Source organism: Zea mays, chromosome 7 (genome assembly GCF_902167145.1).
Source record: "Zea mays cultivar B73 chromosome 7, Zm-B73-REFERENCE-NAM-5.0, whole genome shotgun sequence".
NCBI lineage: Eukaryota > Viridiplantae > Streptophyta > Magnoliopsida > Poales > Poaceae > Zea > Zea mays.
The window spans coordinates 22,409,341-22,432,688 of NC_050102.1; the positions used below are offsets into that span (position 1 = coordinate 22,409,341).

The window sequence follows — 23,348 nt, forward strand, 5'->3', positions numbered from 1 at the left end:
GCAAGCCCCGGTGCATTTACCCTTCCTTGTATTTTTAAAAAGACTTTTATACACTTAAGTCTAGTGAAATGTGCATTAAGTTTATAGGAATTGCTTGGAAACTATTTGATGCATTGCCTACCTTGATATCCATACCTTTATAGATACTTCTGATGAAGTATCAAAATATGATTTACAAAAATGCTTAGCCCTGCTTAGATCTTGTGGATAGAGGCTGTCTTTTGCAATAATGCCTAGCTCAGGGGTTATCCTGAGGAAGGATGGCTTCTACCTGCAAGAATATTTTCATTGGGAGCATGGTGGGATCTTACTGCAAAGTTCCCTATAATGCTCTTTTCATCCTAAGGAACACAAACAATCCTAAGGATGGAAGTACTTAAATCGGGACTTGGGCTATGAACAAGTGATGTTCTACCCAGGTTAATTAAGGATTGGATGCGTATGTAGGCCTGTATGATCAAGGACTATCTTAACTGGCCACATGCCCTGGATATGGGACAGGGTAAGCTTGAACCCGGCTATTCCATACATGAAAAGACAATCGCGCACTGGGAGTGGAGAGATGGCGAGAGTGGCACGTACCCTCCTGGCAAAGGACCGCCTAAAAAGGGTGGTGTGCTCTCGGGTGGCGCGGACCTGTTCATGCAGTGGAGGATCCGTGGGAATGGTTGACATATGCAAGGGTTAAGTGCTACATATGTCGTGTGGTTAGAGATCCTCAGCTGAGTAAATCGATTCGGATCGCCGTTATATCCCCGGAGAGTGGAGACTTGATCGCTGCCCTGCAACCTAAGTCAGGATGTAAACATTATGAATAAAAATGATGTTGTATTGATGAGATGGTGAAATTAGACTAGATGCTACCAGAGTCTATTAATATTTAATCTGGCGTTAAAATATTGAAAGTAAGGACTCACTTTAGTAAGTTATTTCTGCAAAAGTATCTAAGTTGATTCTTGCTAAAGCCTTTTCCTTGATTCCTATTTAACCAGCATATCCTTGAGAGTCATTTTTCCTTAGTCGGGTAAGACTTGCGAAAGTACACTCCGTACTCAGGGTTTTCGAACCCATGTTGTTGTAGGTGATGAGGAGTACTCTAGGTGTTCCTATGGCTGGAGGGCATTTCCAGTTCTGGAGGAGGATTAGTTAGGCTTGTGTATAATCTTTGGAGGGTTTCTACCTTCCTGCTATTGTAATAAGTTATGCACTTTGAGTATATCAGGACTTGTAATAAATGTAACTCTTCCTATGTAATAAACTTGAGTTTTGAAAAGGTAAAGAATGTTTGTAAAGTCTTCCGCTCTTATCTCCGAAGTGTGTGTATCGAATGTGATTACTGTAATATGCATGTATGGTGGGAGATCCTTGGGATGATGAGTTCAAGTGGTTGAACTCGTGATAGCCTTGTTAAGTTACCTGGTACACGTGCATAGCCATCTGAGGCCATCAAAGCAAGGATTGGTGCATGTGGGCCTGATAACTTGGGAGGGCTGCCACAAGTACAAACATCTTTATCTTTACATGAGTTTCACGGTCGTGCGTCACAACCAAAGCGGGCAGATCTACTTTATTCCTCCACGTATCGTGATAAGATAAGTCTTATCTCTTGCTTGTGTAACCAAGCAACAAACCACGAGCATCAACTCGGCAGTTGCCGCCATCACGGCGTAGATTTTTTCTCCCCCACGTCTCGCCTAACAACCAGAGGTCATCCTACTAGCCTCTGACTCACCAGTCACCGCCGCAGCATTGTAGATCTATTTTTTTGCCCACGCCTCACCTAACAAAATAGATAAGTCTTATCTCCCGCATACGCAACCAACCATGCAACCACCACGAGCACTTCCTTCTCCTCCTCGTTGTCGTCGTATTTAATCCCAACTTTCCATCTCTTTCCTCATCTCTGCCTCTCTCACCCGTATACTTCTGCATCGTCATGGAGGACCTCGAGCAGACCATCCTGCTGGCTTTCGACTCATTAGTCTCCCTTGCCGCGCCCCACCCACGACACCGACTTTACTATCTCACGCGCCATGCAACACGCTTCCCCGCGACAACACCTTTACTACCTGATGTCCATGTCATGTAACATGCTTCTCCAAGCACCTCGAACCACTGTTGTGACTCTCCGTCGCCATGCAATACATGGCTAAATAGACAAGTTGAGGAGGCACCACCACCGGCAATAATATTGGCAAAGAATTTGAGATATTGAGATCGGTGATATATATAGATAGATAGATTGTATATTACGAGCCCTAGGCTTCCAATAACTAGTGGAAGCCCAGGTCAGACGGTGCAATCCGGTCGAGCCGGACCAGGTCTAGGCTGCTATAAAAACAACCCCACGCCGCTAGCGATTAGGTTTTAGCGGCGGTGTTGGTTCCCTCGGGCGTGCAAGCGGCGGCGATCCTGGGGGCCAGCGGCGGTGCCGCCCCGAGGCGGGCGACCGACGATGGCACTCCAACAGGAACGAGCGACGATGACGCTCCCGAGGCGGGCGGGCAAGCGGTGACGGTGCTCACGAAGCGGACGGGCGGCGGCGGCGCACCCTAGGCCCGGTGGCAACTGCAGTTGGACGAGGCGCGGTAGGCATCGGCAGCGGTGGCGATGGCTACAAGGTACGAGGGTCGCTTCAACGGTCGCGCGAGGCGCGGTCGTCTCTAGCGATGGCAGCCACGCGAGGCGTGGGTGGCTCTGGAGTCCTTCGACGACCAACTCCTTCGACCCGATGGCTTCGGCGACGTCCTTTGATCTAGCGGCCTCGGGATCGTCCTCCGGCGACGAACTATCCGATCCATGTTTATACCATCGATGATTATGTTTTATGCCTGCTACTTACACTATTTATGCATTCTAGTGATGATTTTTACGACGATGAATACGATTTTATGTTGCCATAAAACCGTCCCTAATTCTCGCGGGGCTGTTAGTTGAACCGACATTAGGTTGTTTATCAATTATGTTACACAGTGTATGTATTTATCCGACTTTGTATATGAATTTATGCTCTGTGTGAACCATGTCATCCTATTTTTCCATGCGTGCAGTGAAAACGAAAACATCATCCAAAATTTCTGCGCATGCAATGGAAACTCCAACGATCTGCCATAATTTTTGGATCTGCATAAAAATAGAAACTACATGGATGCGACTACCATATTTTTTGGAACTACCATAAAAATAGGATCGTGAATACAACCACCAGAGATATCAATCTCTCACATTGGCTCGGTATTTACGCTTATAACCGAGGAGTTTTATGCTCAAAACTTAAGATTTTTACACTCGAACCTGGAGATGCGTCCACCAGTGAACCACATGCCATATTTTTTACACATTGTACAACATTGCATAAATATCTACACCATGTAACATAATTTGTATAAGTATATATCATAAACTGGTTCTAACGAGTCTAGTTGCATGACTGTTGGAGCGATCATATATTTATGGAGGAAATAAAGCATTAAATACGATTTTTTGTTTCCATGCATGTCAATCTATTTCCTTTCATCGTACATTTTTATACAATGTATCGAATTGCATAGATATCTACACCGTGTAGCATAACTAGTATTAGTATATATCATAAACTGATCATGACGAGCTTAGCTACATGATTGTTGGAGCGATCCTATATTTATGAAGAAAATAAAATATTAAATACGATTTTTTATTTCTATACATGCCAATCCATTTTCTTTCACCATACATTTTTGTCATCCTAATTTTATGCATGCAACATGTAACAGATTTTTACGTAGTATACTGAATTGCATAAATATATACACTATGTAGCATAATTAGTATCAGTATATATCATAAATTGATCATGACGAGTCTAGTTGCATGTCTGTTGCAGCGATCCTTTATTTATGGAAGAAATCAAGCATTTAAAAATAAAACCGTCACATATCTCTTTCCTAAATTTACGTGCATGTAGGGAAACATGTTTGACTCATGCATGCCTTTCTATTTTTTTCATGCACAGACGTGGGTGGGGGACACACCCGACAGCCTGGCTTGGCAAGTGGGTGCAGTGGGCGCACCGGGCTGGACCAGGTTGCAGGAGTGGTCGGCATGGGCTTACTCTAGAGTAAGCCTAGGGCTCCTAATATAACTGTCATATATATATATATATATATATATATATATATATATATATATATATATATATATATATATATATATATATATATATATATAGGGACGAACTAATGGAAGCCCAGGGCTTCCATTAGTATCGGGAAGCCCCATCCAATTAGACGAAACCGAGCAGACCGCAGGTTTGTTCGGTGGTTTACTGGTCTGGTCGAACCACAGCGTAAATCATAAGCCAACAGAACGTAAACGCGTGTGTATTTTAGCGTAAAAAGGTATACGCGATAAAATCGCGAACCATAACTGAAGCCTCCCAAAAATATCGCCCAGCATGCACGTAAGCAGAAACGCGAGACATAAATATGTACATACAATTGCGTAACTGGATACATATATTTGAGTAAATACAAATCTGTTTCAACAAACCGAGATAAATTCTCTCGTGTTGTTATCACGAGTCCGACAATATCTCCAGGCATGCAGGAACAAACTTTATAGACCGTAATTTACCGAACAAAATAGAGTAAACATTGTACACGGAATTGGTTAGCTCAGGGCATATAAAAAGGAAACTGGCGGCTGATTGTATTGCATTGTTTACAATGGCTGACGGCAGAGAAGAAGAAACAGGCGATGATAGTTCTGCGTCATTGCACAGAGCTGCACCAGGTACATTAGCAATTGTATAATTACTTCAGTTCATAAAATAATCAGTCAAATATGATGGCCGACTTGCAGACACATGCAGTGGTCTACCAGCAGCGCCCACAACAAAAATTGTATCTCCAAACTGTGGTGCGAGTCCACTGATAAATATAGTAACACCACCTGCAGAATTACGAGCGCCAGGGGTCAATGATGACAATACAACAGTAATTGAAACAATGGTAGCAGCAAATCAAATGGTGCCTATGAGGACCATTAGTGATCATGAACAAGATACACCTAATATCCTCCGAAGTCATGTAAGTTATTTATCTTTGGTTATGTCTATTATACAATTTAAATAACATTAAGAGTATAACTAATATAAAATTAATTGTATTTATGATTATGTTAATTCACAGCCTGAAAGTATTGATCCAACCATGGTGCCTAGGATCGGTATGACATTTGGAAATGTCGATGAGGCATACAATTTTTACAGTCGTTACACATATGAGGTTGGTTTTCCACTTAAAAAGTATAGGGAGAGAAAGAACTGTAAGTGGTTAAATTGTTCAATGGAGGGTAGAAATACATAAAGGTTAGCTAGTAATCCAAGAATCCGTAATACATCATCGAGGTGAACACAATGCAAGGCTGGTTTGAAACTAAAAAAATCTATGATGACTCAAAAGAAAATATTGTAGCCGTAAGAATCGATCTGGTCCACTTAGAACATAATCATGATTTCATTAAGAAGGATACTGTAAAGAAACACCTACAATGCAACAAGACTCATGATCCTGAGTACATGGAGTTTCTCAGTTCAATGCAGCAAAGCAGAATCCCGCAACACTGTATCATGGACTTCGTGTCTGAGATGCATGGTGGTCCTGAAAACGTACCAATTACAGCAAAGGACATTGCTAATTTGTAAGAATCATTTTCTTTATGAATTTATTATATAAATTTTAAAATCCATGTCAAGTTAATGAGTAATAATTACAATTTTTTGTTGAACTATACAGGAAACAGGCAAAGCAACGAGAAAAGAATGTCAATGATGTGTCTAAGCTTTTGGCTTTTTTTCATTATGCAAAAGGGATAATCCATAATTTTTCTCTGATTTCCAGTTAGACAGCGAAGGAAAAATATTGAGTATTTTTTGGTCTCATGCTAGTCAGCAAGGAGAGTATGTTGATTTTGGGGATGCAGTTACCTTTGATACAACTCATAAGACTAATTTGTATGGAAAACCCCTAGGAATGTTTGTTGGTGCAAACCAACACCTACAATGCACAGTGTTTGGGTTCTCATTGTTGGGAGATGAAACTGTTGAAACATTCGAGTGGGTGTTTAATGCATTCAAGACATGCATGGGGACTGAAGGACCAAGAGTCATGTTGACAGGTATGATTTATGTATATATAATAACTATAAACTCGAAGTACATGCAATATAAATTCAATATCTTGTGCATATTTACAATGCATGTGAGTCTTGTTTTGTTATGTACCATACAATGTTTACATAAAAATAGCCATCTAATAATGTCAGACAATGTATATTTATAGATCAAGACCCTGCAATGCCAGTGGCATTACGTCGGGTCTTCCCAAACACAGTCCACAGGTTGTGTCTATGGCATGTGCAAAATAGGTACATGCCATTTCTAAATGAGTTGTATGCACGATATGCTGAAGCGGATTTTAAGACAAAATTCCAGTCTATAGTACATCATCCATTGACTGAAATAGAGTTTGAGGCTGCATGGAAAATGTTGATTGATGAATTCAACCTGCATGAAGATGGAACACATAGAAAATTATATGAAATGCATAAGGAATGGATTCCTGTTTTTTTCAAACAAGACTATTGTGGGCTTATGGTGTCTATGCAACGTAGCGAGAGCATGAACAAACTCGTGAAGAGCGCTCATGTCGATTCAAACACCCCACTTCATGAGTTTGCGAAGCAAATGTTGAAACTAATGCATAGCAGGAAGATGCAAGAAGGAAAGAAAACACTAGGATGTATGGTATGTAATATTATTTATGCATTATACTATTTAGTAGGCTCGCAAGACGTAACTAATTATTTTATATGCAGGGTCAAAAAGGGACCACAACACTATATATGTTCGAAATTAGGGTTGCAAGGGCATACACAAGGGCTGTGATGAATAGGTTCGAGGAGTCAATAAAATACGCTACTGCATATAGGATAACACTTGATCCAGATGGAGGCGTAAATGATTGGTTGGTGCAGCATACATCAAGATTGAAAAGAATCGTGTGGGGGCAACACCAATTCAAAGTGAATGCAGATGTAGAGGCGGGAAAGTTTAAATGTCAATGCAAACAGTGGAACACACAGGTAATCAAGAGTTAAGATATAACGTCATATTATTTATACGCTAATAATTAAAGCTGAATGTGAAATGTTGCACCCTTGTTTAAATGTAGGACTATTTTGTGTGTATCTAATCCGAACATTCATGCACATTCAGCTAGAAAGGATACCTAAGGAATACATTCTACAGCGTTACACATACTCAGCTAGGCAAGATGTGGTATTTTCAAGAGATGACAGGAAAATGAGTGGAAAAGATGGAGAAACAAAATCATATAGGCAAAAAATGTTGCTTAAAAAGGCAATGAAGGTAGTAAACCAAGCTAGTATGTCAAAGGCAGGGAGTGATAAGGCCTTGGACACAATGGATGAACTATTGGAGATGCTTGGGCGTTTAGAGCCAGATATAGGATGTGAAGATGCTGGTGGTGCAACTACTGGAGAGGGCAACCATGTGGGTGTTCTTTTATATAAAATTGTTGAACATTTTATTCAAAACTTAATTATTTCTAATTGTAAAAATTAAACGTTGCAGGGCGAAGAGGATGATGTTGGAAACGCTGAAGGTGAACATGTATCGCAATGTGATAACGAGGAGCATGTGGCAGTACATTCACGACAACAGGTAATATTATGGCAAAAAACAATGTAATTTATGTATAATGCAAACAAATGGGATGATTTATACATTATTTGTAATATTGACAATAATGCACTAATGAGTAGGATGGAGGCTTAAATATTGATGCACATCATCAATCTGAACTGCAAATGACGCTTGTTGGAAATGATGATTGTGAAGGAACACAATATGGGGATGTTAGAAAGGTATGAAATCTAAATTTATTAAATTTCAGATATTCTGTATATTTAATGTTAGTAAATATTTATAATCTGACATCATAACATTTGTACCTATAAATACTTCTTTGTATGGCATGTAGAGACTGGACTATGATGTAGATGGCATAAGCTTATTGCATCCAAATAATGCAAGGCCAAAGGGAAGGACGATAAAAACTAGTGAACAAAGAGTTCTGAAACTGAGTGCGAAAGGAGAAAAGAAGAAGACTCGAAAGTGCCAAAAATGTGGCATTGCTGATGGACACAACAGTCGAACCTGCTTGTCTATAGAGGAAAATAGGGTTAAATTGGCTAGCCTTGCCGATAGAAAAAGAGGACGACCGCCTGGGTCTAGAAACAAAAAATCAACAATGGCCCCGCAGTGGAATGAGACATCCACATCAAAAAAACATAAACATACCGATTCTGAAGAACATGGTTCGGATGACGATAATTTGGCATGATTGTAAAACATTTATACATAAATAATGGATGATATTCAAATGTTATGATCATGATACTATTTGATGAATATGAATATTTACGTTAAAAGCTCACTATATGGATTATATCTATTAATGCGACGTAATTATTTCTTATGAGTTATGCTACTGATGGGTTTGTTTGGCTATATAATCATATATTCACTGCATCTCATACATTATTTATGTTGAAAAAATCAAACATCCGGCAAAATGAAGTCAATATGTATGGACTGGCGCCAAACGAAAAAACTGAATGAATAAGCGTAAACCTGTTCAGTTATATGCATAAACAGTATCAGATTTTTGCATAACTGAACAAAGATAGGTAGGACATTGACACTGGATAAACAGGCGCATACAGTAAATAAGTACATAAAAGGACGTAAACCTATTCAGTTATATGCATAAACAGTATCAGATTTTTGCACAATCAATACAGGGAAGAACTGAAAATATTGTACATAACTGAACAAAGATAGGCAGCACAATGACACTGGATAAACAGGCGCATACAGTAAATAAGTATATAAAAGGACGTAAACCTGTTCAATTATATGCATAAACAGTATCAGATTTTTGCATAATCAATACAGAGAAGAACTGAAAATATTGTACATAACTGAACTTAGAAAGGCGGCGCATTGGCACTGGATAATCAGGCACATACAGTAGATAACGGAATAAAACATTCGATGCATTGAAGAACATCACTGAAGAAGATATAAAAACTAGAAGACAAATGATAAAGTGCATAACTATCATATATAAATATGTCCATCTAAAACATATCTGGAACGACATATATAAGAGTTTTCTAAGAGCTGCATATGGACATAAGTATTATCTGAATGCTAACATAAGCCAACAGACCAATATGTACATCAACACTATTCAGTGACACTACCCTAAACTAAGCTAGTACTGAAATAACTTGAAGCCACCAAAAGCCATCAGACCATCATGTTCAGACTACCATTCAGAGAGTAAACTATACTAGGCTACTACTGAGAGAACTTGAATCTATCCAGATGGGAAACCACAGAGCTGTTTCTGTTTAGTCGATGGAATATTAGGTACTGCAGTACAAGAGAGCGAATGTCCTCTGAATTATCCTGCAAACCAATATAAGGAAAATGTGAGTTAGACATAACTATACATACATTATGTCATAACAACAAAAATACTATCTATATATTATGTACCGGATCAATGACTCCATTCATAGCTCCAACCATGTAGTCGTAGTGCTGCATATATCTCATGACAAAGAATCCACAATCATTAGACCCCAATTTCATTGTTGGGCAGTTATTCATGAGTTCAATAGGGTACTTCAAAAAAGCAGGGAGGGCTGATCTTGGTCGAGCATTTTGAATGGATAGATTGAGCCTACTCATTATTAACCTGGCCCATGAAACCTTCCTATCACCCATATCCATAGGTATACAATGGTAATTTTTCCAGATAGTCCCACCCATCTCTGGTCCATATGGGTTGGAATCTAACACATGTATGCGTCCAATCTGAAGATTAACAACATACAATGTCCAATGTCCAGAGCGTAGCATGGGTACCATTATCTACATGCACACAAAATGGAAATAACAAATGTTGAATACACTATGGTTGATATGGATGATTAGATTAAAATTTAAATGCAGCAATATGAAGTGAGAGTGTGATGGGTGAAGGAACAGAAATTAACTGATTTGTAGTCATCCAGCTTCTTGAATGAAGGCAGTGTCTGCAATAGGTAACTCTCCAAAACTGAAGGGTCAAATGGACGAGGAGACTTACTATGTTGCTCCTGCTCCTCAAAGTTCAATATAGTCTGATAGGATAGAGAAGTATTATGTAATTTCCATATATGCTATGCATTTAAAAAAGAGGTATAAATGTAGAAGTCATACCCCAACATTAACATCTAGAATGAGCTGGTGAGCATTCAGTGGAGGAATATGTTTAGACCAGTCATCGCGGACACACTCAATGAAACATTGCATAAACACGTTGTCGAGACATGCGCCATCAGCAAAAGATTGTTGTATGTCACAACAATTGGCACGATATTCACCGAAGTCAATTATATTTCTACATATGAAAAGATTGAACATACAACAATAGAAACAAATGTTATTTGTATAAATGAGATATAAAATTACATAATATATATGAAACTTGACCATTGAATTGAAGGTACTATATGGGAATAATGAGATACAAAATTACATAATATATATGCAATTTGAACATTTAATTGAAGCCAGAAATCAGTCTAGCTAGTCCATCAAAGTTTGGTTAAGCACTGCCCAGCTAGCTCTTCTCCACGCCACCCTCTCTCAGCCATTCAGCCACCACCCTCTCTCCGTCTCCGAGCCCTCTCCCTCTCTCCCAGCCACTTCTATGCGGTGGCACTGCTGCTCCACCTCTGTCCCTGTGCAGCAGCAGCCATGCTGCCTCTGCCCTCCGCAGCAGCAGGGATTATAATAATCCGTATCCGACAATCAATTATTCTGCCATGGATGGTACATTACAGGTATTTATTACTTTTTCAGAAGACCATGGGCATTCTAGTATTTCAATTTTCTGTTTTTCTCTTTTATGTAAACTTGCTGTTTTGCCTTTTGATGGTCTGGCACAGCCTGCTGTTGGAGCTGACGGAAGGAAAGGGGAGGCTCAAGGCAATGTTCTTCTTGCATCAATTGAGAATATGCAATATGCTGTTACTGTAGATGTTCTTCAAACTGTAAGTAAAATTGTGAAGACAATTTAAAATATCCTTAATTTTTTTGTTATTTTCTCTTCTAACTATGACAATGTGGCTACAGGTGTTCTCATCATTTGGTTCAGTCCAAAAAATTGCTATTTTTTAGAAGAATGGGGGGACACAAGCTTTGATTCAGTACCCTGGTATGCGTCTAGAAATAGATCATTGCAGGCTTTAAATCACTAGGCTTTGAACTAGTTTTTTTGTCTCTTTAACAACAAGAGACCTATAGTTGAACTCCTATAGAAGCTACAACTCAAAGTTCAGTCATGTGTATAGCTATTTTCCTTTCGCTTCTATTCAAGGCTAAATCTTTGGGTACAAAGATTGAATAAAACTTAATAGTATCAATACCATTGCCACGATGTTGTTCAATCAGAATTAATAAGAATTAAACATTATGCCAAGTCAAACAATTTGAAAAGTATGTACCTGTCCAATTCAATGAACCTAGAACACAAGTATGCCCGAAGAGCGCGAGCACATTCTAATTCAGATAAGAAGAGGCCTGGTGCAAAAACACTCCCAATAGGAGTCTTGTCAAATACTGGTCCAGAATCATGGTCAACTGTGCCACCTACCACTGTCTGACCTTGCTGCACAAAAAAGATAAAGTATACGTTAATCATAATATGTAAACATGAAATGCAAGCTATCAAGATAGAAAAGATATATAAGTCAAGCTTAAATACTAAAAGTATTTGGTGTAACAGATTCATTGGCCCGAAGAACCTCATCAATCAAATCTCCAAATGTAGCAGCTAGATTGGACTACTTTGTACCAATAGTATTCAAACATTGCTTGATAGAGGCAAATATTTTGCCAACCTCTAAGTCATAATCAATCAACTTAGCTTGGAACTTCTGGCGTTGATGTACATGAAGCATCTGAATCTTATTTGCCATCGGGTCTTGCATAAGAGGGAGTTGGATGATTATATTTGGAAGTCGACCATGTTGATTTGGGTCTTCATCAATAGTTTATGACCTCATTGGAAACTGAAGTAAAAAAAAGATAATAATGATATGATAAGTATGGTAAAGCAACAGACAAACAAAGATCATAGTGGGTATATGACCTAACCTCAATCTGACCAGTAGATGGCGATTTTGAGACATAACATGTCTCACTGCTGCTCCGAAACTGATGAAACAAAATCAAAATTAATAATTATGTATATGGATTGACTCATGACATGAATTGAGATCATTATATGACTACTAAAATCATTGGTTTGTAACTAGTCGTAAATAACATTGTTATAAAGAGCAGGAAAATTATGATAGAAGAAATGAAGACTCACAGGGCAAACACCAAATGGTTCACCACCCTGGCGAGGCTTCCGCTTATCGGCCATTGACAACGCCCTTATAATATTCTTATTAAAATACTTTATGCGCGGAGTGCCATTTTTGTTGTTTGGAGCAGCAGCATAGTGCAAATGATCCAAATAATACAACTACAAAATATAAATATATCATGAGAGTCATATACAAATGAACGTAAACACATAATATGTCTATGTATTTTCAAATTGCAATTGAATAATCTAATAAAAGATTTGCCAAATTAATTTTGAAACTTACAAGAACAACGATGGAACAACCATATATCGTCGCCGACACATTGTTAATGCTCCTGTTGTGCCATCTCTGTGCAGCCTCACATAAGTCACTAAAAATTAGATGGCACCAATCAATTTGAGGGAATCGCTCCATTTCTTCTGTAAGTAGAACCTCATTGAAAGAAATAGACCAGCTAGCTGTTGGGAATAGCAGCCGGTTGAAGAGAATCAGAAAAAAAACATCTGATAGAAAGATCATCATCCTGGCCTAGCCTCAATCTGTCTTGGAGCTTTGAAATAACAAACTCATCCTTGCTAATATTCAATGAGGCCCGAAGTGTTGCCGCAACGTTCGCTTCATCAATATTAAGGGGCTTTCCACCACCCAAATTTGGAAGACCCAATATCTGATGGACAGTCTGCTTGGTGATTTTGAGTTCTTTGTCTGGACCAATACGAAGAGTCATGTCTCTGGGGTCTAGCTTCTGCATGAGCCAACAAAGAAGTGTTCGACATCCAATTGCATCAATTGTCATGTCAAGAATACTAGAGAATCCTTTTCTGACTATAGCTTGACGTTGCCTTTCATTCAATATCTGAATGGACGCAAGAACATCTCCTGGGTTGCATCTAATGTTGAGTCTCTAAAATGAAAAGGTAGATAGATGGATAAATATGTTAATACTTAAATATCACAATTTATGCGTTCTTATTTATACAAATTTCCTTGTACTATGATTGTTTTGGATTAATGAGCTAAGGTAATGTAGAAAGATATATCTTTCAGCACATAAGGTATGTATTGAGATTAGATGCATGATTACAATATTGGAAACAATTAATTTCTGCAATGTTGTAAACTCACCTACGTCTTATTTAGGGCATCCATTGAGATATTGCACTTCTTTTTTGGTGGCTCAAAGTCATCATCATTATCAACATTAGGCATAGCAATGTTTTTAGCATCAGCTGCAACACCCCTCTTTCTATGCTGTGGAGGATCACCATCAGACCGCGTATTTGTAGGGTCTGCCATGTCAGTCGAGCGCGGAATGTCAACACTGAAACATTCTTGACTTGACTCAATGATTAAACGCTTCGGATTGGTTGGGGGTCGATCAACCTTCCGCATTATTGAAGCAGCAGCCTGCAAAAGAACAATGTAAAACATATGAGCTTTATTGAACACTCAACACAGTCATACACATTACAATTCATCAATTGAGTTATATGACCCTAACAACATAAATGTCAACGCAGTCAAGCATAAAAATTGTATCATTGCATTATAGAAATTGCCATATACATATATGCAAACCAACATACTGTTAATCTAAAACAATATTTAAAATAAAATAGCTCTTAATCCATACATGTCAACTAGTATTAGCAACAAAATATTTCCATGAATTGGTTGAAGACGATTGTAGCCATAGATTAGTATAGTATAGATATATTTCCATAGAATTAAAGTTGTGGACAGAAATACCGTAATTTAATTCCTCTTCAATTAGTTCTTGTCTTTGCAATTCGATCTAGTAGCCGTCACATTAGAGAAAGAAATTCAATAACCCAGATAACAAATGTCAGGATGACTTTGTAACATTGACTGCAATTTCCACTACACCCCTAGAGCTATGGCAAACATAAAATTCTTTTTTAAAAACAAACACGGTAGAGCTGCGTGTCATTATATTAAGAAGAAAAAAGGAACATAGGAGAGACAAGACTTGTCAACCCCTAATACTCAATTAGTTTCTACTTTCTATGTAATATTTTTTGAGAAACAGAGTCCCACATGAAAACAAAATTACTCCCATGAAAACCTTTATTTGACACCACCAAATGTGAAAAGCATCTCTCTTGGCAAGATATTTGGACCATTGACACAGGTCCATTCTCAGCAGAAAGAAATTGCAGATACGATGTTGGCCCAAATTGTATTAGCATTCTGCTCTAAAGTCAATGGGAAAATGGAAACAATGGTATTTTTTGTAAATGATTCTGTCAGCAAGACCTATGTGAGCAAGAAACAGGTGTTCGCAAAAATTCGCAGCGCCGTAAGCACATATGGCCAAGTCACCCCAAGCTAATCATTTGCTTTCAGCTAGTTTGGATTGGTTTGATTTGTGGCTGTTAGCTAATGCTAAGATCGGTTTATGATTGTTGAGTGATTAGTTTGGTTTGCTAGAACCGCCTCTATGTTGAAAAAAAGCAGAACAGAGGATAAAAAAGGAATTGTATCTTGTTGTTCAGAGCCACTAAAGAGGGCAAACACGCCATTCTCATCCCTGCCTTTTCTTTCTCTGTGGATAGATGGCAGGTTTCTCTCTTTCTCTGTGGTTTATGGTCGATTTAGTTCCATTTTGGAAGTTGAACATATATGTTCATATAGATGCAGCACAAAAGATATATGTAGGCAGTGCCTATTAGTTTACTAATGTTATGAAGTAGTGGTTTATGATTGTTGAGTGATTAATTTGGACATGATTGATGACCGTATTTATGTGAAAAATATGATCCAGTAAGTATATAAAAACTGAAATGCATTTCAGTTTATCTGAATAATATATAGTAGCACGAAGTCATGAGCAGCACACTTGTTTCCACATCAAAATATCAACCACTACTTCATAAAGGTATGTATAATTCACATCATTGCATATATCTTCACCCACACAATTTGAGCATTCAATGAGTCTAAAACAACAGGTCCGTGAACCTTTATCAAAGCTAAAGGCTCTATGATAAACAACTGAACCATAATCGCACAAGAACAGTAAGATCAATGACGACCGTTGGTGGGCGTGTAAAATACCTATGGGACGCGGTGGCGGAGGATTGACAGCAGCGCCCGGCTCGACGACACTGTCAACGGCGGCGCCGATTAGGGTTGAGTTCGTGCGGGGACAAATGAAGGCGATTCACACTGCCGGAAGGGAGGAAGGAGATTAGGAAGTTGCATTGTAAAGCATAAATTTAAAAGACCAACTCGAGCACCTTGGAATCCGGACGACATAGCGACCGCGGACGTGAGCCAATGTGACGCGGGGCGCGCAAGATTGACAACGGCAGCGGCTCGACGATGCTGTCAACGGCGGTGGCGATTAATGTTGAGGGCGTGCGGCGGCGGAGGACGACGAAACGCGCTGGCGGCGACGGATGAAGAAGAATCGCCCTGGCGACCCCTGAAGAAACGCGGCGAGTCGGCCAAGAAGGTTGACCGCGCGGGGGTTACGATATAGAAATGTTTGACCGCGTGGGAAGTGGGGTAGTGGGCCAATTCCTTTATTTCTGGAACGTGGGTCGGCTGAAGTAGTTACGCTAAATCACTATTATGTATAAACAGAAGAATGGAATAGCGTAAACATGTGTTGACTAAGGAAGATATGGTTGACCACGTGGAAAGTGGGCCTAAGCCGCTATTTCTGGAACGAGGGCTCGCGGCTGTTACTCTGTTTACGCTAAAATGGGTTTCCGTTTACGCTAAATCAGTTCGCTTGCGTAAAAAGTGATCGGACGTGGGTTGGGGCTCTCTACAGTTATATAGAGCCCAGGGCTCTTAATAGATAAACTATATATATATATATATATATATATATATATATATATATATATATATATATATATATATATATATATAAGTTTTTCCATATGATCGTTATACGCTAATATTTTATCGAATATTTATATGTTGTCATATGATCGTTATACGCTAACATTTTATCGGATATTTATATGTTGTCGCAACAATATATGGATATTATACTAGTCTCTACCATCCCTTAAGACGATAATGTAGACCAGGCACAACCATGCCCCCGCTCCCTTACGATTCGCTCGCCGCAAACAACCTCTACACCATCCGCTCTAACGGTGCCCTGCAGCCCCTGCTAGCTCGGCTACAACCTCGCGCCAGTACTTGCCCCATCCCCGCATGCCATCAGTCCCCGCAAACATCGCGCCGGCAAGGAACATCTACCACGCTCGCCGCCAACAACCTCTACACCATCCTCCGGAGGTGCTGGAGAAGATGCAGGCGCCGATCAAGGACCCCACGATCCCCGTGAACGCGTCGGCCGCGGAGCTGCAGGAGGCTGACGGGGTGTTGTTTGGCTTCCCGACGAGGTATGACGCCATGGCTACGCAAATGAAGGCCTTCTTTGACTCCACCAGCTCACTCTAGGAGGCGCAGAAGCTCGCTGGGAAGCCCATTGGGTTCTTCGTCAGCACCGGAATGCAGGGCGGGGGGCAGGAGACCACGGCATAAGAATCTCTTTACTATTCTTTCAGGTTTCTTTTATTTAATACCTGTTACATGATCTTGAAGGAAGAACTGGATTTTTGCATTGGAACACTTGTTATTCTGTTGATAGGTCGTTACTGAAAACAGACCTTACTTCTTGAGATTAATTATTATACTTTGTTGCTATACAGCTGAAATACATATCTATGGCTTCTCTTCCTCCTGCTTTACTCAGGGTGAAGCAAGGCCACAATACTATAATCCTGATCAGTTAACTGGCATTAAGGATTTGTAACGTTTTCACTGCCCGTTGGTTTAGGCTTCATGAGACAGTCAAACTATCGAACTGCACTATATGAGACAGTCAAACACTTCGATAGTTTGATCAATGAAGAACATGTTTACAAGATGCACAATGTAGAGTTCAACATTAATTTAGGTGATCGTTTTTGACATATAAGTGGTCCCTTGGAATTGTATCTCACCAGACAAAATGTTGTGGAGTCGTACACTGTTCCATTTCAAATGCCGCCATTCCCAAAACATATATTCTTGGAGGCCCTGGCGGCGGTACAAGGTGTCAACATAATTGCTTATGATTAAGCATTATATATTTACTCTTTAGAAATTATTTGTGAGATTCCATTTTAATCTATTTGGGTAGACATATTTATATCGTTATGTATCTATGTTTAATCGCAGATTTTGTCGTCACTATTGTACTCATGCCGCCTGTCGTCAGGGCCCTAAGTCCATTGGAGGGTCGCAATTTATGTTCCGTGGCATTACACAGGCACGTTCCAGTTACCCTTTAAGCGAGCACTGCAAACATACACATTAATGGATTTTTGTTATTCAAATGTGACATACATGATGGATCGGATCGAATAGTCAACATAAACTTTTTTTTTGAAACGTGACACATGTAGATGTGTAACATGCATACGCGATTAAGATATGGCTCTTAAAGTTCATGACATCTGTAGATTTTTGTAACATGCATAGAACAATGTCAACTTGGTTTCTCGAAATCACCATTCCAATCCGCTAAGGTATATCTTCCATGGATGACTGCGGCTATATGGGTTGAAGCGGATCAGTTCAATCACGCACTAATCCGAGCCGTGCTATCTGATATATGGTGCTCCTAGCATCCATTTGACTCCTGTCATCACAAGATATCCTGATCTCTGCACTTTTTTGACTGTTTGGGCCATTGTTCAATGCGAGGAGAGAGCAGTGACAAGACCATATCCAGCGAAAGCCAGACCAAAGAGAAGGATGCCGTAGTCCAGCACCCGCCTCCACAAGGGTATTGACGAGCCTACAATGCTGAGATGGAAGAGAGCCGGCAGCACAAAGGAGAGAAGCGCGCACATGGTGCTCCCGACGAACGAGATGAAGGACCCAAAGAAGGGGATGAAGGACGCCACCACAGTGAGGACCGCCACCACGAGGACGCGGCTTGCGTGCAAGCCTATCCACTCCGCGCCGCCATCGTTGTGGCTGAGCTTCCGAAAGCATCTGTTGGATCTGAACCTTGTCTCGACGATCTCATGGATCGGGTGCATCATGACTGGGAAGGTGAATGCCAGTGCGATGCATAGGCCAACCTGTCAATGAACCTCAAACTGTGAAGAGAATATCATGATTCAACTGCCTACTGTTATCTACTCCTAGTTCCCATATGAAAAAGAATGTAATCTCATGGATGGGATGCAAATATGATTACTACTCCAACACACAAACCAATGATGTGTCATGAGATTTTAGACAGTCCAAAGTACTATAGATCTAGGCATTGTTGTCTGTGTCCAGTGTGACAATGAAATAACTCCTTTTTTGAAAAAAAAATATATCTCAAGTACATAATTGGTAGTAACTTAAAAGGCTTATATCTCCAAATATCAAATTATCATTGGGTTGCATTTTTCAACCACAAAAGAAAGAAAAAAAGGTGCAGGGTGATTGATTCACAAAGGTTTTCTACGAGAATCCACATCATGTTAGAGTAAGCAATGGCAACAAGCAAATTAAGAGAACTGCACTCACCTTAACTGCAGCAGACGACCAATTGTTCGGAAGATTAAGTGTTATGATGTCTTTGGTGGCCTCGCCATAGGCCAAGTACCCACAAACTCCAAAACAGACATACACGGCTATAATGGCGGCAACTGCTTGGGAAAGCACCGAGCGGAACTTTCTCCGGTCTGCCATCGACGCTTCTAGTGCAAGGGTCATGCTGAATCCTTCGAAACAGAAGACTGCAACACCGAAGGTGAATGGTACTGCCCACAGTCCATTAAAAGCGCTTCTGTTTGAAAAGGGGTGGTCAAAGAGCTGAAGATCCTCTTTGATAACGATTGCCATGGCAAGGACATTGCACACGTCTGCAAATATACTGAACGGAGAAAGGGACGACAGTGAGCGGATGAAGGAGAGCGCTATCTGCAGAGGCAGGAGGATGGCAAAGATGAAGCCAGCTGGTGACATCAGCTGGCTGAATGTGGAATGGAGATTTTGGCCAATGAATATCAGGTATGCTACAGAACCACCAGCCTGCGAAACAAGGACGAGGGTCTCTGTCAAGCATCGGCCTATAGTCCCGAAGCACCTGTCACCCAAATCCCCATATGTATAGTGACCATGACAGCACTCTTCAGTTTCTTCCTCTTTGAGTTTATCCCTGCAGTCCACCTTCAAAATCAAAATGGCACCGAGTAAACTAAACAGAGAGGGATTAATTTTTATAGAAAAAATGTTTGCCCAAAAAGAAAGCAATTAATGTTATTCTATTCATAATTGACAAAGACCTGGCATAGCAGTTCCAAACCTTAGTTGATTTATATAAGTTACAATCATAATATTGCTGTCAAATGTTAAGCAGCATCAACAAACTCCTTACACTAAATCCAATCAAAATCTTGCACAATCTAAACAGACAATATAAGAGCAACTCCAAGAGACTAGCTATATGGTTTTGTAAAGGTAAATTTAGCTAATATTAAAAAAAAATTGTATCCAATAGACTCTATAAACGACTCTTCAAATTTAGTGACTCTCTATTTCTCCATCTTCGCTCTCCAATTTTGGATAGCATGCTTTTCACTCTCTATTCAGTCCGTAGGTTTATCGAGTCTGTTGGATTAGCCTACACTTTTTCTTTAAAATCTATTTTAGAGAGTAGCTAAATCAGTAAATTTGGCTAGTCTTTTTATCTAATCACTTGGAGTTGCTCTAAGAACTATTGTATTTGGCTATCTTTAAACGATTTTTTCTTTAAGTCGGAAAGAAACCAGTGCATTTTGAATTTAAAATGGAGTCAAGAAGCTGGTCAATTGCAAAATCAAGTTTGATTCATTGACTAATCTTTTGGCAGAATCTTAGCACATTTAGGAGAGTCGTGCTTCAAATGGCAGAAAGACGGACTCACAGTTTTTTTATTGGAAGATGAATGAGAGAGTAATGCAAGCAGAAACACTTTGTCCTTTGCAGTTCGTTTCTTGAAAATTTGGACATGGGAAACCACAACTCAATAATCTGTACGATACAAGAACAGGTGGGAAATTTCTTACTCCCTCTCCACCAAGGAAAAAGTATCATCCTAGGTTTGGAGTAAGCTCCAAATAAATTTATTACTGAAATGTGTTTCATTATTCATCTAATGATGCTCCTTATGCATAATAAATTAACACATTTTTTTATATATTTGACAAAAGTTAAGATTGATTAACTAGAAAGATATTTTGGGGGGTCGGAGGGAATACACCAGTAGTCCAGTATGAAGACATATCTTGTGCAATTATATGTATTGGTGCAATCGTGCAATCAAGCAATCTCCGCCTTTGATTGTCCATCTTATGGTGTCTTCAAATAATATAAACGGGGGTATTTGCACTGAGACACAAAACAAGAGGTTATATGTAAAACATTAGCACTACATGATTTACAATCAATGATATACATTGATTGATTGCACGATCGTACAACAGGATATATCCCCACAAGTACTGCTGTCTCGGCCCTTCAAATCTAGAAGATTTTTAATTTTATGAGCCATTCGGATGATCGGATCTGGAAGGGAACAGCACAGCGAACACTGCAGGCTGCAGCACAAAGTTGGCGAAGAGCACGCCAGGCCCGGTCAAACAGCAGAACGAATGGTGGGGAAGAGAGAGAACGCGACCGGCGTCTACTGTACTCGCCTACTCCTGCTCGGGAGCAGCAGGCAGTGTGAGGATCAGTAAGGAGGGATGGGCGGGCGGGCGAGCGTACTGACGAGTAGCAACATGCAGTAGAGCGTGGCGGAGCCGGCGGCGGCGACGCCGATGGAGCCCGCGACCCAGCCGGCCGCGCGGAAGGCGTAGGGGAGGCCGAGCACACCGGTGCCCACGATGGAGACAACCACGTTCCCCAGCGTCTGCGCGGACGTGGCCCCTCCGCCCACGCCTCCTGAGCTCCGTTCCCCCGCCTGCGCAGGCAGCAGCGGAGCCGCCGAGCCGTCCTCAGCCGCCTTGGGCCCCGCCATCCCCAGCGCCGCCGGCGGCGGGACACGGGCACGGGTGGTGGTAGGCGAGGCCGCGAGGCGAACTTCACGTAGCGAGATTGGATTTGTGTTCCGTTCCGCCAGCCACTCTCTCGGAGTCTCGGGATGCGCGGAAACGTGGCGCGTGGGGGAAGTAAACACGGCAACCAGTTGCGGTCAATGACCGCCGCCGGTGAGGTTTGAGACTGGTTAGTGGAAGTAGGGTGAAAACGGTCGGATATATATCGTCCCGTTTCAATTCGATTATTCGAATTTGCATTCATAGATATTTCTTTTTTTCTTTTTTGACAAATGTAAAAATAGACAAAACATTATAGATGTTTTTCGACCATTTTCGTTTTTCTCATTTTTAGTCAAAATATCCTAGTTATATCCACATATAATATCTCATTTAGAATAATCTGTACTACTCTTTAAGACTTTACTGTAGGCGTCCACAACCGTGCCTAAGGTTCTGCCGTGCAATCCTCTCGCTCCGCTCCTCATCGCACGGACGAGCCTACGATGCTCTCAATCGCCTCCCCCACCGCCCCATTCCATCCATAGCGGTCACCACAATCCGTGCAATGAGGAACACCTCCCCCACTGTGCCCTTCCATCTGTGGCACACTATTAAGTCCGTGCGATGAGGAGCGCCTCCCCAACCACGCCCTTCCATCCATGGCTCACGGTTCGGTCCTTTCCTCCCCCACAGTGCCCTTCCATGCATGGCAGTCGCCGCAACCAATCCTCCGATGCGCTGCCACCACGCCAGAGCCGCTCGGCAGATCCATAAATCATGCCTCCCCTACTGCGCCCTTATCCATGGCGTCGCCGCGATCCGTTCCTCCTCCACTGCAATATCTCCCTCCGCTCCGCATCGCTGTAGGCGCAATCCTATCCTCGAAATCCCATTTTGTTGGTCGGGCGGCCTTTTTATTGCTTTTTTATTTTCTCATCAGCTCCTAATAATAATAAAACGTCCCGAGGTTTCTAGAATCAGTTGGAGAAAAAAATTGACGGTCGAAAGCATCTGGTAGAGATAGGGGTTCTATTGCCGTACTTCTCTCCCTTTCCTCGCTCACCACGACCGACATTCTTCCTCAGTTTCTACAACGCACACTTGACATAGCATCTGAGGAACAGGTGACGGGCTCACTTCACCTCTATTGAATTTCGTGTGCGCACCTTAGTTCAATAACCTCTTAAGTGCCGCTACCCATGTTTGGTGCAGCAGGATCTAATCCTAATCTTGAACGACATCCGCACGAGTCAAAGCGTCAAGCCCATCTCCTTCACGGGAACCATTGGTGAGTGATTTGTTCATGACCATCTTGTGGATTTTAATTATCCATAGTTTTGTCTTAGATTCCTACTTACCTGGGAGTCACCGCTATTTTTTTGAGGCATCTGGTGAGTTTGGATGTGTGGATTTTCCTCCCCATTGTGGACATTGGATTGATGTATTTTGGATTGGTCAACTAGCAGTTCTGGACTTTTATTTTAAACTCCATGTATACGGTCTTTGTTAATATTTTTTCCCTTTAGGAATGACGTATCAATCTCTGAATGGCCTTTTCTGTTCTCCACCAGAGCTAATTTTTTCATTGTTTTTTGGTGATTCTTTAAGAAAAGTGGGATTTGTGCAACTTCTTTTTAATTTTGTAAATTACATGCAATGAGCTGTTGATAGGAGTGCTTCATATAGTTAGTTGTAATTTTTTAAATACGCGTTCAGCTAGAGGTTAACATTTACAGTCTCAATGTTGTTAACAAAATGAAATTTTACTTAAGCATTTGGATACTCATGCATTAA

At 40.7% G+C, this 23,348-nt stretch overlaps 1 protein-coding gene across 10 annotated transcripts; it reads right to left on the minus strand.

Moving 5' to 3' along the window:
- Positions 1–17,838: 17,838 nt before the first annotated feature.
- Positions 17,839–21,831, minus strand: LOC100216823 (uncharacterized). Of its 10 annotated transcripts, none has more exons than XM_008652758.2 (5): positions 21,287–21,735; positions 20,775–20,904; positions 20,441–20,547; positions 19,060–19,693; positions 17,839–18,620 (listed from the first exon to the last, which is right to left on the minus strand). In XM_008652758.2, the coding sequence occupies exons 2-5, from the start codon at positions 20,862–20,864 to the stop codon at positions 18,228–18,230; spliced, it is 1,224 nt and encodes a 407-aa protein (XP_008650980.1). In that variant the 5' UTR covers positions 20,865–20,904; positions 21,287–21,735; the 3' UTR covers positions 17,839–18,227. The 10 variants fall into 10 exon arrangements, with proteins under 10 accessions (XP_008650980.1, XP_023156232.1, XP_023156231.1 ...); XM_023300464.2 differs by having other exon boundaries at positions 20,775–21,218; positions 21,287–21,615; XM_023300463.1 differs by lacking the exon at positions 20,775–20,904 and having other exon boundaries at positions 21,287–21,738.
- Between the last annotated feature and the right edge of the window lie 1,517 nt (positions 21,832–23,348).

Bases quoted from the DNA above. Each gene is read 5' to 3' on its own strand.
- LOC100216823 (XM_035960398.1), bottom strand. From the start codon at position 21,816: ATGAATGCAAATTCGAATAATCGAATTGAAACGGGACGATATATATCC. The intron at 19,705-21,282 runs GTACGCTCGCCC...TTGATTTTGAAG, and splicing joins CTGCATGTTGCTACTCGTCA to GTGGACTGCAGGGATAAACT. The intron at 18,621-19,059 runs GTGAGTGCAGTT...GTTCATTGACAG, and splicing joins GGTCGTCTGCTGCAGTTAAG to GTTGGCCTATGCATCGCACT.